Source organism: Ptiloglossa arizonensis, chromosome 10 (genome assembly GCF_051014685.1).
Source record: "Ptiloglossa arizonensis isolate GNS036 chromosome 10, iyPtiAriz1_principal, whole genome shotgun sequence".
Taxonomy (NCBI): Eukaryota; Metazoa; Arthropoda; class Insecta; order Hymenoptera; family Colletidae; genus Ptiloglossa; species Ptiloglossa arizonensis.
The window spans coordinates 15,912,370-15,928,075 of record NC_135057.1 but is presented as its reverse complement, the minus strand read 5'-3'; the positions used below and the strand labels follow the sequence as shown (position 1 = coordinate 15,928,075).

Genomic DNA, 15,706 nt, shown 5'->3' with positions numbered 1-15,706 from the left:
CCTCAACACGTTACTCGATCAAGCACGTTCGATGTTGCGTGCCTTCATTGCTAACTACTCTAGTGACACGGGTACGCGTACACGTACCCACGTAGAGGGAGAAGCGCACACGCATTTCGTGTCGCAGCTACGGGCAACAGACGCGTCGTCGAATCGAGAAGAATCGACGCGTTTAATCGCGTTTACATTAAAGTCGCACGTTTCCATGAACTGTGCGGAACACGCGATAGACAGGCCTAGCCGTGTATTAGCAACTTAGGAAGCACGTATTGATTTCTAAGAACGCCAAGAAAAAGAGGTTGGTGCTGATTCGGCTAGAACAAAAGACGACACCAATTCCACTTCTGCAGTCCACTTGAACCACTTGCTATTATGTCTTGTAGGCGCAGAAGTTGGCAAAGCCGGTATTGGCTTACCTATCGTGGAAGAATCCGGGGACACCTTCCCTTATTTTTATAATTCCACTGCACCGTGTAAACCGTCATCGCGGCGGCTTTGAACGAAAAGCATTAACAATAACGACAACGATTGGGAAAGAAAAGAAATCGTTCAACGAAAAATTGTACCCTTCGAGTGTTCAACGTTCGGATTGTGATCAACGATTAAAAGTAAAAGGAGATAAAAGTTGAAAGGAAAAGAAAAGAAAAGAAGGAAAGAAGAAGAACGAATAATTGTTAAAACGTCTGAAATAAATTCGTGGAATACGGTGAATTTTTTTTAAGATCGACACCAACGTGTACTGGATGGCAACGTAATTCATGCAATTCGGGCAGGTGCCGTTCGCACGAGCGAATGCGGCGGCTGTAGCAAACGGAAGCGGAAGTCGAGCGTAACTTATCAACGGTGTGTGTGCAGGGTACGTACGTGCGTGCAGACGCGTTTAACGCTACACTTTATCGAACTTTGCGTGACGACGTATCGTTTCTTCCATTCTCGAATTGACCAATCTATTCAGCGACGATATTAAACTCGTTCTCAACTCGTTAAACTTGGACGCGCGATTCTCGGTGAAAATTGTTCGAAATCGTAACTTTAATACAAACGCCGTGGACGTTCATTAACCGTACGGTACGAACGATACACCGAACGTTGCGCGCTACGTGAAAAACGAAAAGTGAGAAAGATAATTTTCAAATGACGTACACTTGAAAAATTTTCGCGAACGCTGGAATCCGGTTAAACATCGGTCACAAAGGAAAGTATTTCGCTCTGTTTCGCTGTTCCTATTGTTCTTTCCGAAATACCGTTGCTCGGTCGTCGCGCGAAGATAAGTTTCCGGGAAACTTCGGAAACAGCTATTGTTCCGTCCGATTATAGTAATTTCTGACGATCAACGATAAATCTGAGGGGGAAAAAAATAGGCGTAAACGGCGAGACGCTCGACTAAAGATTTTAATTAACCCACTTGCGCTTGCATAGACGTCGCCTCTGGGCTTGGTTCGTTTTTAACGAGGCGTGGGTGGGATTCCCGCGGAAAGGGAATTAAATCGAGCCGCCGACGTCTCTGCTCTTTGTTAGATATCATAATGTCCTATAATTTCATTATTTTCTCTCGCCGCCGTTCACTACCCGGTTGCCGCTGAAATTCTCTACCGTTGCATCGACGCGAGGAAAAACGCGGTTTCCTGCAGCGCGAATGCTCCTTCAATTAACCACGAAAATTAGGACAGTTACTCGCTGCGTACCATGTAAACAACAATGCGAGTATGCAACGGCGCGCAATTCTTTTCCAACGGGTGATTTTCTTCCTTTTTCGTCGTTGAAACGTTAAGGTGCTTATCAGGATACGCGGCACAGCGGACGATTGTTCTTGTAAAAATAAATCGAGAACGTCGAATAAAATTTGGTCGTACGTCGCTTCAATTTTCGAGACAATCGAGTTCGAATATACCGCGAAAGACTCTTCGGGGTGTAACGAACGAATCGTCGGGCCCTGGGCGTTTAACCGAAATAGGTTCACCCGAGAACAAAGCCTCACGTGGAAATACTTTATTCTATAATTGCGATTTAGTTTTCTTTTTCTTCTTTTTTATTTTTTCACGAAGAACTCGTAAAATATCTCGTACTTCCTTCGCGGCGGGAACGATAGCGCTGTTTCTCGTGCAACCGGTCTTCAACGATCCAGAAATTACCGGCCGTAATCAGTCGACTCTTCGCGTGAAGATCGAACCGATACAATCATTAGAATTATTTTCATCCACCTTTAAGGAAGAAAATTACACACTGGAAATGATAGCACCGCTGTGTACTCGCGCGCTACGCATCTTTACGATTTGTTGCACCGGATTATTTTCAGCAACAACTTCAAGTGTAAATATACTGTTCGAAATAATCATCGGATCACGATCTCGGAATAATTTCGAGGAACGGAGCGAACATCGGTTCAGGATCTAGTACAGTTATATTAGATACCTTACTAAGCAGTTAGTAGACTAGTATTAGATACCTTACTATGTAGGTGATCCTCTAATTATGTTGAGCAGTGTATTTATCCCGCGATTTTGTAATCGTCGACGTTACGCGCGGTTTTCGTCCATCGTACGAGAAAAAGACGATCTCCTCTTCGTCCGTGGAACAGAAGCCACGTTCAAATGCATCTTGCGTACGAATTTGCCACGGTGACTTTCGCATCCTCGTTTCAATGGCGAAGCTGCTACTCCGCACAGTCTTGTTAGAAGCATGTCGAGATCCCAGAAATTCGTGCCTGCATACACGATAGAACATCTCCTATCCTAGCCGTAAATAGTTCGTCGGACGGTATATAAAATTCAACGCTTTATCCTTTAGCTTGCACGCCACGTCCACGTGGAGTCATGAATATTTATACCAGTAAGGTAAGTATTAATTTCGCATGTCGGCCACACGTGTGTATTTCTTTCCCGTGAATTCGCCACGCGATGACGTTCGCCGGAATTCCGCGATAATTGCTTATTAACGCTGTATTCCCGCACGTACGCTCGCGGATTCGGATTCATAGAGCGGCCGATCGGAATACGAATCAGACGCTTCCATTGTTCGCGCAAATGAGATTCCAGTATACGTCTTTTTGGAAAATTACGGCACACGTGTTACAATTACCTAAGTGAAATCAATTAGTATTTCTTATGAAATCGTTGGCGGAAATTAACGGCGATATACGATTTAATTTGAACACACTTACCGCGGCTACTTCGGGAGATCGGGTATCATTGGCGGCGGATACTAAATTTCGTTTCGAATACACGATTCTCCATGTTTCTTTTTTTTCTTTTCATAAAAAGTATCGTTGCCACTTACTCAAACGTAGAGGAAAGTATCGCGAACAAAGAAACGGACTATACACAACAGCGTTTCCTTCGTAGACGATTCATAGACCATTAATTCGACGATATTGTATCACTCGTTTCCACAAGATGGATCGATCGATCGATCAATCAGGATTTCCTCCGAAGAAGACGATAACACTGTCCGGGCACGGTAGAGAAGTTTCTCCGTTAAGAGTACCTCGTACAAATACCCGAATACCTAAGAGAAGCGTCGGTTTTTCGGTTCACTCGGGCCGGCACTCGCAGATTTATTGCGCTCTCGTTCTCTCCGAGGATGCGACAAGATATCGCGCGAGAGCCTGGTTGCGGTGAACACAGAAGACGGAGAATTCAAGATTATTTGGGTCACGGTTATGTTATTTAACGCACGCCGTGGAACATCTACGTGCCTACGGCGAACATCGCTGGAAAAGCGGACTTCGGGTCGATGGAAGCGTGCTGGTCGAATATATGGTTGGCAGGCGTGTCCCTCGCGCCAACAAAAATAAGTGTTCCAGGGATAAGTAGGATATATTACGCGGCGTTACGTAACGCTCGGCGATCACCCCCTAAAAATAACTCGAATCGTACATTGCGTACATTCCGAAGCTTCGACGCGAATACCGCGTTTTTAATTCCTCCGAAAACTCGCGAAGGTCGCGACCGTTGGTGCCGGTATGCCGGTCGACTCGTTGCATTTGAAATTTAACGCGCAACGGGCAGTCGATGGGCATTTCTAACTTTACAAATTGTCGAACAATGTTTGTTCGGTTAGGTCGTTTTGTCACTGAGCACCCGAGCGATACCGACTCCCCTTTCGAGTCGACCGTAGAAGGGAACATTGTTCCCCTTCTTTGGTGATTTTACGGGACAGATGAAGCTATAAGCGAGAGGACCCGAACCACGGTCAGTAGCCGAAGGCTGTGACTTTTATGAGCGGTTGCTCGAATATTTCAACACTCCCTAGTCTGCCTCCGACCAGTTACCCTTGGTAACCGAGTAATTCCAAAGAGACGGACATTAAAGTTTCGAGTATCATTAATGGCTCGTGTCGTGCGTTAGTTTTAGCAGTTATCGCGGACAAGGCTCGTGGATCAGGATTACTATCGACAGCTGGGCGTTGCGAGTAATTGATTCGTTCAGGACCTTGATTCTGCAATCGATTATCGCGTCGAGTCCTGGACGAAAATGTTTCGTTTCGAATTCAATCCTAGAAGCAACGGATTTTTAGACACTCGGGCGTATTCGAAGTCTCGGCCCTGCTGGCCATAGATAACGCGCGATATTATTCGATTTCGATCGGAAACGTGTACGCATCTCACTGTTCGAGTAATATCGAAACGATCCGCGGCGAATCCCCCGAGCGTGTTTCACTTCTTTTCTATTTGCGCATCGGCCGAAAATTCCGTCTGTCGAAAAACAAAAAAAAAAGCAAAAAAAAAAAAAAGAAGACAACGTCCCGCGACCCATATCGGTGGCTGCGTTTTCGAAACTTGCTCCACCAATTTCGAGCGCCCGTCTGACTCGCGATTCGTTTCGTTTTTCATTGTTCTCGCTCGGTAACGAGACACGGGATAGTCGACGTACCAGTGGCGGAAGCGTTTCCGCAAAATGCTTCCATTCCACCGGGACATTTTCTTCCGACAAATCGAAAAAGTAGGTTCAAGGTTTCCGTTCAGCTCGTGAAACTCCACGGGAATCTGCTTCGGTGCACAAGATCTTGCAATCCCCTTCGAACACCGGACCAGGATCCGTGGTTGCGTGCAAACTTTGCTAGCTCGTTTCAATATCGATATACCGTGCGACGAGACGCGTTACAAGATAAGATCCGTCTTCTTTAAAACGATCCACGCCGCGGTTAACTTTAACGGTTATACATTGGCCATTGCACGTCGAAAACCGAACACGTTATTTATAATGGAACGTACGTCGTTGGCTCTACGAGCTCACCGCGGCTCGGTTTTGTGGAAAATTTCCCAACTTTCGTCCAGGGTTTCGAAACGCCGCAAAACGCGCCTATAGCGCGGCCGCAGCCGCGATCGCCGCAGGAAGGTTACCAGCGTCGCGACGCTGGCTCGACATCGTGGCGCCTGCCACGGGAACGGGACGACTAACGACCGAACGACAGAGAAAGATGCACGATCGAGTGCCGCGGAAAAGGGGCGACGTGGGGGCGGGTGGAGGTGGACGAGGTGGAGGAGGTGGAGGAGGAGGAGGAGGAGGAGGCAGGGGGCGAGAGAGAAGGAAAAAGGGAACGAAGCGCCCGCGGAGAAACGGGAAAATCGCCGACGAGGAAATTTCCACGGTGGAAATCGTGTCTCGTCTTCGGACGAGAAAATGTATCGGCAAACATGAAACAGGAGGCAGAGGTCTAGCGAGACGCAGGGAACCTCGGAAATGAAATCGCGCTGGAAAACGTGACGAATTGTCGCAGCGAGGAAATTTTCCAACGAAACGAAACGAAAGGACTTGGGAGCCGCGCGTGCACAGAGGTGGGGCCGAAGGAGGTTCTGAAAGGTTGCGCACGCGACAAAGGACGAAAGGTCTGAGAAAACTATCTGCATCGCGGGCCGAGGAGTGTTCGGAAAGAATACGAGAATGGTTCGGGGAGAGGGGACGAGGGGACGAGGAATAGACGGGGGTCGAACGATAAGAAACAACCGTCGAAAGTATCTCGACGGAGTGAGATACTCGAAGGCGCGCGAAGAGACCGAGGAGACTGAAAAGTCGCGGTTGAAAAGGCAATTCGAAAATGTACGTACCTGTGGGGAACGTTACAGAAAACGAACAGCAGTCCGTGGAGACGAGAGAGAGAGAGAGAGACGGAACGCGCCGGAGAGGGAGAGATGGAGGAACCAGGGGGTTTACCCAAAGGGGAACGGAAACAAGAAGGGAGACAGAGAAACCCCTAAGTACATCAAGAGAGAGACGGGAGAAGGCGGACAGAGAGCGAGACAACTGGCTGTAGTACACGAGCGACTACAAAGAAGACAGAGAACGAGACGAAGGGGGTGGGAATCGAAGGGAACGCGAGAGGGGGAAGACTCGATCGCGCAAAGGAAAGAAAACTCGGAAAAGGGAGACCGGCGTAGGGTAAAAGATGGACCGGGGGAGGGAGAGGGGGGTGGTGATGGTGGCCCAGAAGGGTGTACCTTTCTCGATAAATTCTCGACAGAGTGTACGGTGGACACGGACGCCGGAGACGAACAGTGGATAGACACAACGGAGAAGAGTATCGCGAGGATCGTGAAAAAGAGGCGGAGTGTCGAAGTTCGATACGAAGAGGGAAGGAGACAGAAGGAAAGAGGGAATTCAGCGGGAAAGACGGTGCAAAACGGACAAGGAGAGGCGCGAGGGAAGCTCGCGCGTACAGGAGCGAGAGAGAGGAGAACAGGGAGTAACGTTGCGGACTATCGACCCGATCCGGTCGGGCGCCTGCGCTCTGGCAACCCCTTCTACCGACGAGGCGTCTTGCCGGCGACGCGGCGCTCTACGCAACGTCGTCGGTGGGATCGGTGCGACGGTGGGACCAGTGCCTCTCACGATTCCGTTCTCGCTCTGCCCTCCGTTCTCGTCATTCCGTTCGTAAACGCGTCCGAGTGTTACCTTCCTATCGTCGCCGTCGATATATACATCTCTCTTTCGTACACGAGTCGTTGCACGTTCACGAGAGAGACGCGTACACGGAGAGAAAGAGAAAAAGAGAGAGAGTGTGAGAGAGAGAGAGAAAGAGAGAGAAAGAGTGAGAGAGAGTGAGAGAGAGAGAAAGATAGAGAGAGAGTGTGTGCGTGTGTGTGTCTGTGTGCACAGGGTCTAAAACGCCGGGTACGCGATCCCCGAACTTTTTCCGTGTCGTCGCGTGCGTCGAAGAAGGTAACTCTCTCCGTTCTCTGCCTACGGTGGGCACACGTCGCGTACACGCACACGCACGTACCTACGTACGTACGCACGCACGCAACGCACGCACGCGAGAGATCGCCTCTCCGGATGCGGTGAATTTTAGCCGGTGAACGCGCCGCCGGGCCACACACCGTTAGCCCGCACCGATCCACGTACGATCGCGACCGACGATACGTTCGACATCGAAGATCGACGCCGACCGAGAGAAAGAGAGTGAAAGTTTGCCGGTTCTACGAGGAAGAGGAAGGCTCGTGTCCGGCCAGGAAGGAAGCGAAAAATCCCCAACGACGGAGAGGATGAAGTGGTAGGCCTTCGAAGACGGCCCGCCCCTTCCTTGCTTTCCCCGGTGTCTCGTCTTCTTCTTCTTCTCCTCCTTCTTCTTCTTCTTCTTCTTCTTCTTCTTCTTCTTCTTCTTCTTCTTCTTCTTCTTCTTCTTCTTCTTCTTCTTCTTCTTCTTCTTCTTCTACTTCTTTTGTGTCCCGTGACCAGCTCGATCATCCGTACTCCCGTTTGTGTTTCTTTCGCATCGCTTATCTCCGCGGCGAACTCTGACGTAACCCCTCGACGAAGGTATCGCGTACACGGTCCCCCTTTCTCCGTTCGCCGTATCGTCCTTGATTTCGTTTCGCGACTCGACCTCCGTTCGAACTACACGTTTCCCCCTCGATTCCGATGAATACGTTCGCGACCGGTTTTATAACGGCGCTCCACCGGGACGTGTCGTTTTACGTTCTCGATTAACCAAGAGATCCCCGTGAATCACCCTCCGCGTATCCTCCGATTTTCGACATCGAGCGCGCTTCGGTCGTTTCGAAGTATCATCGTTCCGTTCCACCTCGAGCTCATCCGTAACCTGGGAACTTAACCCTTTGCGCTTCCATAGCTCGCGACGCGTTCACCGTTGGACATTCGTGGGCAAAGTTCTTTTCACGGTGCTCGGTTCTTCGATCGTGTGAAAACTCGCGTAAAAATCCTAGGTGAAAATCGAGTCACGAATCCTAGGTGCGTCGATTGTGCGCGGTTGAAAATCTCGGCAATTCGCGAACCGATCTCTACCGAATCGTCTCGAGCCGAGACGCCGGTTATTTTTTCGTATAATTGTCGAATCGAAACACGGTCGCGTTCCAACGGCGAGTAGACGCACCACGAGTGCAGCAAAGGGTTAAAGTCCCGCTAAGGCTGCACCCTCCGAGGATAGGTGTACCTCTATCCCGATCCGGCACTCGCGTTATTTCTCTCTCTTTTCCCATTCTCTTGTTACGACACCACCACGCTCGTGACGCGTACCCGGCGCTGCGTATCGGGCGCGCGCGTGCCCCGTCCTCGTGCACACGAATGTACACGCATACACACCGACGCACACCCTCGCTAACTCGCTCACACCCGCCCACGCTCGGCCACACTCGTACACCCTCGCTGGTACGCGCGCATACACACACATCGTACACGCAGAGGGAGAGCAAGCCGGACGCCCGAACGCCGCTCGCGAATACTGCCTTGAAGGGAGAAGAAGGAGCAGGAGGAGAAGGAAGGGGAGGAGGAGGAGGAGGAGGAGGAGGAGTTTCGAGGTGGTTAGTAGTGGAGGTAGCGGAGAAGAAGGAGAGGAAGTGAAGCAAGTGTAGCCGCGTCTACGACGCCGAGGAGCCACGTCCTCGGGAGGAGATCAACCTGGCCTGACGACCGTGCCCGTCGTCTGAACGGCCCCGTCGCTACTGCAGCGGCTGTGTGTCACTACTGTTCCACTGCCCCACACACCGCGGCCTCATGATTGGTTCATTCTGGAACCTCTGTCGTGCGTGCCCTTCAATGCCGATTGACAAGGTGAGAGAGAGAAAATCGCCCGGAAGATCGTTGCGCTCGCGGGACGTTCCGGTAGATATTTCAGAGAGGACACCCGGTAGGAGGATTTTTTCCTTGCTACTCGATGATCTCCTTGGAACTGCAGAGGACGCGACCGGAATATTCGCGAGTCCGAAAATGTTTCGCGTCGGTAAACGACCAAAGTACGAAGGTACAGTCGATCGCAAGAGTCTGTGTACACGACGCGTATACCGCGGAGAGTTCGATAATTCACCAGGTATCGAACCGTTCGATCGAAGCGAGCGATATCTCGTAGAAATATTAATCGAACAGGCTTAGAGCACCGAATACGGTAATTTGAAAAATGTACGTAAAACGTCAGAGGTATGTATATTTGAATGCACAAGAATGTACGTTGTAAGCATAAACAGCCTTGCAACAGCTCGCGTCCGTACTTTGGCTTTACGTACTGCATTAGGTGGGTATACGTAGACTCGTGCGACTGACTGTAAACAATGTGTACCCAAGCCAGGGAATGGGTAATTTCTCGATCGTAAACGCTCGTATAATTATCGAGGACGATTACGCTAATACAAATATTATGATACCGTTAATGTTAGGGATCCGTTGATAAACGAATAAAGAAGCAACGAAAACATCTCGTAAGATACGGACGAGCGCAAACGACGAGTTACCTCGTCTTCTCCTGTTAAAAGGTTAACAAGCGAGCTTAACGCGGAGCGGTCCAAAACAGTTATTCATTCTTATATAACTGTTCGTGGGAGGAGAGGGGTATATCGGTAGTACTCCATACAACTTACGGAGGACGCCACCGAAGGGTTAAAACAACCGAACGAATCCTGTTCGTTAATCGATAATGTATCGAACGTTACTTTCCATAATCGTATATCATATATTTGCTCGATCTCCGATCCCCGAAGAATCGTTTCAATCCCGGATATCGAGCGATTACTTCTCTCAAGTCGTTCGTCACACCGATTCGTTTAACTTCTAGGAATTCTTAGGAGTTCGAAGTAGATTGCTCCTCTTGCGTCAGACCAGACGCACAATAAAACTCTTTCCGCTAAAGTTCGGTCCTTGAACACGCTACCGGCGTCTCTCCATTGTTTTCTTCCTCGTGGTACCCTCCACACTTTTCATCTTCAGTGACAATGAGGTTCAGAAATGGTAGATTAGTTTGTCCTTTCCTTAGCGGCGGTGCAAGCATTCGCTCGTTGAGCACGGTTCGTCGTTGGCGATTCGCTGGCGGAATCCATTTGCTAAATTTGGACGGTTTCCCAATTTCTTGCGAGCAACGAGAAAAGCGTACCGATGGGACGTATCCTGAGCCTTCCGCGTTCTCTTATACCGTTAAGCTTGTTTCCACGTCGAGGAAAGCCTCGAATCTAGACGAAGCGTCCAGGGAATTTTCAAGAGTCCGAGATAAGAAACATTGCTTAAGGAACGATCTATTCGCGATGGTGACTCCGAGGAGGGGATACTTACAAGATTTGGCTGTTTCTCGGAAATCCCTGGGGAACATTCCCGACGATACCGTGGACAATATCGGTAATAGGATTCGCGTACTCTCGGTGGTCTCGATCGGTCAATGGCCTGGCGAGGAGATTAGGTTTCCAATCTGGTGGAAGAATTTTTTACGCCACTCTCGAGAGAAGCTCGTAGAGTGAGCTATGGTCGTCGCAGAGCGACCAACTTCTCGATGGTGCATACAAAAGAAGGGTTCGATCGTTCGTACGATTTGTTTGTTTGTTTTTTTTTTTCTTTTCTTTTCGATTCTACGATTCTCGTTCGACGAGACTCTCGTGCATAGAGGTGCACGGTCGAGAGTCGAAATACCCGGTGGCGTTGCCGGGATCGCCGGAAAGTAAGCGCTTCCTGAGCGCTTTCCTCGTCGATTTCACGAGTTTGCTATTCAAATTCTCGCCAGGGCTGGTTATATACACTTTATATCTCGGTACTGATATTATCTGTGTATTGGAGTCCCTGTGTACGACAGAGATTTAGCCGAGGGGGATTTGTGGCTTTATTGGATGAGGGGGAAAAGTTTGGCTAGCACTCGAGCTTGACAATCCATTGTCTTCCTAATCGAGGCTGGCCCGGAGCTCGATGGTTTACCTTCCTATAACCGAGCGAGCTTTCAACGTTAAAAACCTCAAAATAACGCGATTCAAAGACCACTCGTGTACCGAACGGGAACCGGAATTTCAATCGAGCCGGTAGTGCTTTTCGATCGTTGACTCGTATCGCGTTGTATCGACACGAGCCGTTCGAACCGGCGAAATCTCGGAAACGAAATTGCCCTCGGTCTCGTCGAGCCAGACTTCGCTCGGGCTTTTCACGGCGTTACTTTTGTTCGACGCGATTTCGTAGCTTCATCGATCGTTTCCTCCAAAGCCGAACACCTTTTATTCGCCTACGCTCGAGACGACACGTGTTTCCGCAACGCGGCACCGTTATCGTCGTCGATGGTTCACAGCGTTATTGGCTGCTCTCCTAAGAGAGCTACCGGGTGTTCCGATGATTCGAATCTCAATTCGCGCGCTTTCGACCAAAATTTCTCTCGCGATCGTTCTCGTAATACGTAATCGTTCGAAAGATCGAGTGCTCGGCCAATGTGGTACCATCGCGTAACTTTTTCCAGTGTCTCGAACCACCTCGACGAAGTCGAATCGTTCCTTCGCGTCTCACCTCGTACGTCGTTCGTACAGGGTGAACTTTGCGACTCTCGGAACGATTCCTTGGCGTGTGAGTTAGGAAGTAGACGCTCGCGGGTACACGTACGCGAATACCTGGGAATTCGGTGTGCAGCCGGTGGCTGGTTCGATTTTCCAGCCGGAGAGACGGTTCGCTCACTCGAGCTAGGAAGAAGTTTCTTGCCCGCCGGTGGCTCGGGGACGATGGTTTCTTTCGCGGGACCATCCGGCGAACACGGCGGAATTTTTGCAACGCGCGGAGCCAATATCGACCTCCTCCTCGTCGTCGTCGTCGTCGTCGTCGTCCCTCGAGGCTGTTTTCTTCCTCGCCGGCCCTCGATTCCGCTTGCAAATCGAACGGACGTTCGATAAGTAATTCCGTATTACGGATTATCGGTTACTCTCTCGAGATGAAGGAACCAATCATCCGCGTGCACATTGTTCGCGCCGAACAATGCGAAACTCGGACATTGATCGACACGGACACGTCAGCTTGGAAAATTATTGCGCGAATTTATTTTTCGCTCCGCTCGAACGGATACGATTCGAGCAATTCACGGCAGCCGTTCAACCCCTCCGTCCCCCGTCTGGGGAATATTAATAATAATGGCCCGGTACGGAACACGCCGATTCGTTTGTTCGGGGAATAATTCCAGCGACCTAATCGGCTGGCGTTCGTGTTCCAAAAAATTATGCACGCGAACCGGCGCACACTCGCGATCGCACGGCTCGTTGAATTCCCGTGATTCTTTAGATGTGTTCCCCTTTTTTTCTCTCTCTCTTTTTCCCCCGTTTTTCGTCAGTTTCTCTTATCGTTTCCCGAGGGAATAAAAGTGACACTCGTGGAACGCGATGCTCGACCTTCACGGTCCCGTGGATTAATTCGCGAGAGAGGGTTGCGAGGGGATCGGTTGTTCGCGTTGCGGTTTACCTTAAGCCACGGCTCATAAATCTCCGAGCTGGAGAATTGGCGTGTTCTCGTCGACGGGCTCGTGCCACATTCGACTCGTCCCTCGCATTTTCGCGCGACAAACCCTGCTCGAACAACGCGCGCCGTAGGTGTCGGGAATGCGTGTCGCTCCACGGTGCTGGTCGCTGGAATGGCGAGCAGAATTCGTTTATTATTATTATTACGTAGGGTGCTGGGACCGTTTTGTCGCACGGTGATACGTATATGTATAACGTAAACGGATACCTAGTGTCTGTGAATAATTTTTGGACAATCGCCGCTTCCGTGGCTATTGCACGATACAGAGCACGATTCGTTGATCGAGTACGAATATCGTTCGAATGGAAAACTCGATCGTGTCGAATAATACGATCTTCGAGCGATTTTTCAACGGACAGGTACGAGAACGATACTCACGTGTGTAAAAAATGTTTCACGAAAGTGTCCTTTTATAGAAACTATAAAAAAAATGAGACGTGGAGTCGATTATCCAACCACACTTCGAAAGATTGATCTCCAAAGGCTTGACCTTAAAGATCGACACACGTGGTTCATAAATTGTAGTCCGGCGGAAGTAAAAAAAAAAACTATCTGGATATTTATAGCGGAACACATCCAGGGAGACCAAATTACCGAGACGCGTTCGAGTCTCGGTACAATGCCGTGAAATGTTTGCACGTTTCTCATGGTCTCGGAGTATTCGTTTCGCGAATACCGCGCGAATCTCGTACAAAAGCGAGCGCCGTCGAAACCGTAAAGACGCGATTAGCTCTATTTAGCGGTAATCGTAGATCGCATCCTTGCAAATAGGACGCTAATTTTCCTTGCGGTGGTTTCTTTTTTTTTTTTAATAAGCCGAGTCGGTTGTCAGTTCCCTCGCGGGCCCATCTTAAGGCAAGAACAATGGTGTGATTAATGGGTGGCAGTTGCGCGGCATATTCGGTAATTACTCGTCTCATTAGATAATAATCGTTCGCGTGAATACGTGAACGGGCTAAATGTTCCCTGCGGTCCGTCTTTGTCCGGAAGTCGATCGGTAGGCGTATAGAGACGTTTTCCGATTCTTCTTTTCCGGTTGTTCCCCGCGTCGAATCTCTCCAAGCGGAAAGACTGCCTCTTATCGCGACGACGATCGCGCTTTCCTCAAAAGTGGAGCGTCAGCTGCGATTCTGTGCTACGTTGGCCGATTACACGGCGAATTAGTTCAATGACGAATCGCGACGCGAAGAACACTGCCGCTGGAACGCTTTCTCGTCGATTTCGTTGCGATTTCTAAACTCGTTCGTCCAGAAAACGGTATAAGGATACTCGTGTTTCTTCTCCTGTAAACGTGCTCTTAAAATTCCTGTATTTTCAGATACCGATCGTGGAACGATCGTTAGAACCGTTCTCGATATTGATTTCGCGATGGAACTTCGGGCCGACCCTGTAGACAGGTTTCCAAAATGCCCCACGTTCGTTGACCTCCCGGTCTATAGCGAATCCGGTCGCCATGACACGATCTGCGGTGACGTAGCACGGACAACGTTCACGTGGTTGATTACAGGGACAAAGTCCTCGGTTTTCCGTTTCTCCCACGGGCAAGAAATTCTATTAATTCTCCGCGAACCCGTCTCTCGATGTTTACGACAAAAAGACGCTCCGGCCATTGATTTTCCGAGGTCCCCCTGTCCGTAAAAAGTTACATCCTTTCGACGAAACGCAGCACGATTCCAGAAACTAGGACGTGTTATGGCCCTTTCCCCGGAACGGTTAGAAAAATTGCTACGAGGGCAAAGTTGATTGGCTTAACGAGAACTACCTTCTTGCGTGCGATATAATCTTTTTCTTCGTGGAGGGCAACGTTGCGAATGCAGGTATGCAATTGCGGAAAATCGATTCCCCTCGTTAGCTCGCTCGCGGGTGTATCCAATGAGGAAACGTGTACCGGGAGGAAGAAATTATATTTGGTCAAAATTCGGCGTAAATTTGCGACAAGTGTCGGGCACGTGTGTTTCTCGTTACGGATTCGACAATTTTTTAAAGCCCGTTCTCGTCGAAAGTTCGTAACAGTTCCCCGATGAAATTTCAAACAATTCGTCGAGTCGAAGAGCAACGTTCGAAGGAAAAGTTGCTCGATTGTAAACGTCGATTCGTGTTGGATCGGAAAAAGAAAAACCAAGACCTGTACGATACCATCGGGAAGCAATAACTATTTTTACGAGCGCGATACGCCCCGAAAAAAATTCTTTCAGTCCCGGTGTTTCGGTATTGCCTCGTACCGCTGCCGGAAGTGCAGCCGTGTATTTTCACATTGCCGGTCGCACTCGGGCGTGATTTATCGTCGATTTGTCGAATCGTATCGAGCCTGATCGCCACCGCTACCGGACGTTTTAAGGTCGATTCGACGATAAGGGGAGTTTTCGGCCGGCCGGTATCGACTCGTTGTATTTCGCCGCGTCACCTTCGTACAATCGCCTAACACAATTCGCGGGTGCCCAGACACGTCACGAAAAGCGGTAGGAGAAACCGGCACTGCGCCACTCTACGTTCGTCGATATGCACTATCACGTGCATCGCCATTCTCTTCGCGGAACGTACGTTGACTTTTACTACTTGCTCGCTGCAATGCGCAACCCCCGGCCAACTCGTTGGACGTGGCCGGTCGAGAACAATTCTTACATTATTTATAATAAACATCGGTCGTGTCTGTTACGCCGACCATCGTCGTAACTCTTCCCGTACGTTTCGTTTCGACGAAATTTCTGCGCACCGAACCGAATCGTGTTTTTCGAACTAGGGCAAATTGATTGCGTCGAAGAGAACTTTCGGAATAAAAAAAGGAAAGAAGAAAGGGTCTATGCCAACCGGTAACCACCGGCAGAGTTATTTTTCGAATGCAACGGTAAATCTGCGTCTCTCGCGAATTACAATACTCTCGGGCGAAGGAGGAAATATTTCAATATGCACCGGGTGACGCAAATCGGGTTACCTAGCTGCGGGCGTGCAACCTGTGCATCAAAAATCGCATGTGACCGCAGAACTAGGTCTCGCGCGGGCACGATTTATTATTTTGGTAG

At 49.6% G+C, this 15,706-nt stretch overlaps 1 protein-coding gene across 12 annotated transcripts in view; it reads left to right on the top strand.

Moving 5' to 3' along the window:
- Positions 1 to 6,619: 6,619 nt before the first annotated feature.
- The window catches only part of LOC143152095 (uncharacterized), a 42,136-nt gene continuing 33,049 nt past the window's right edge, over positions 6,620 to 15,706 (top strand). For 3 of the 12 annotated variants that reach the window (XM_076321799.1, XM_076321807.1, XM_076321804.1), the window contains exons 1-2: positions 6,620 to 7,488; positions 8,637 to 9,005. In XM_076321799.1, coding sequence (XP_076177914.1) covers positions 8,949 to 9,005 — 57 coding nt within the window. In that variant the 5' untranslated portion in view covers positions 6,620 to 7,488; positions 8,637 to 8,948. The remainder of the gene's footprint in view (positions 7,489 to 8,636; positions 9,006 to 15,706) is intronic. The other 9 variants (XM_076321803.1, XM_076321806.1, XM_076321798.1 and 6 more) reach the window with 4 other exon arrangements.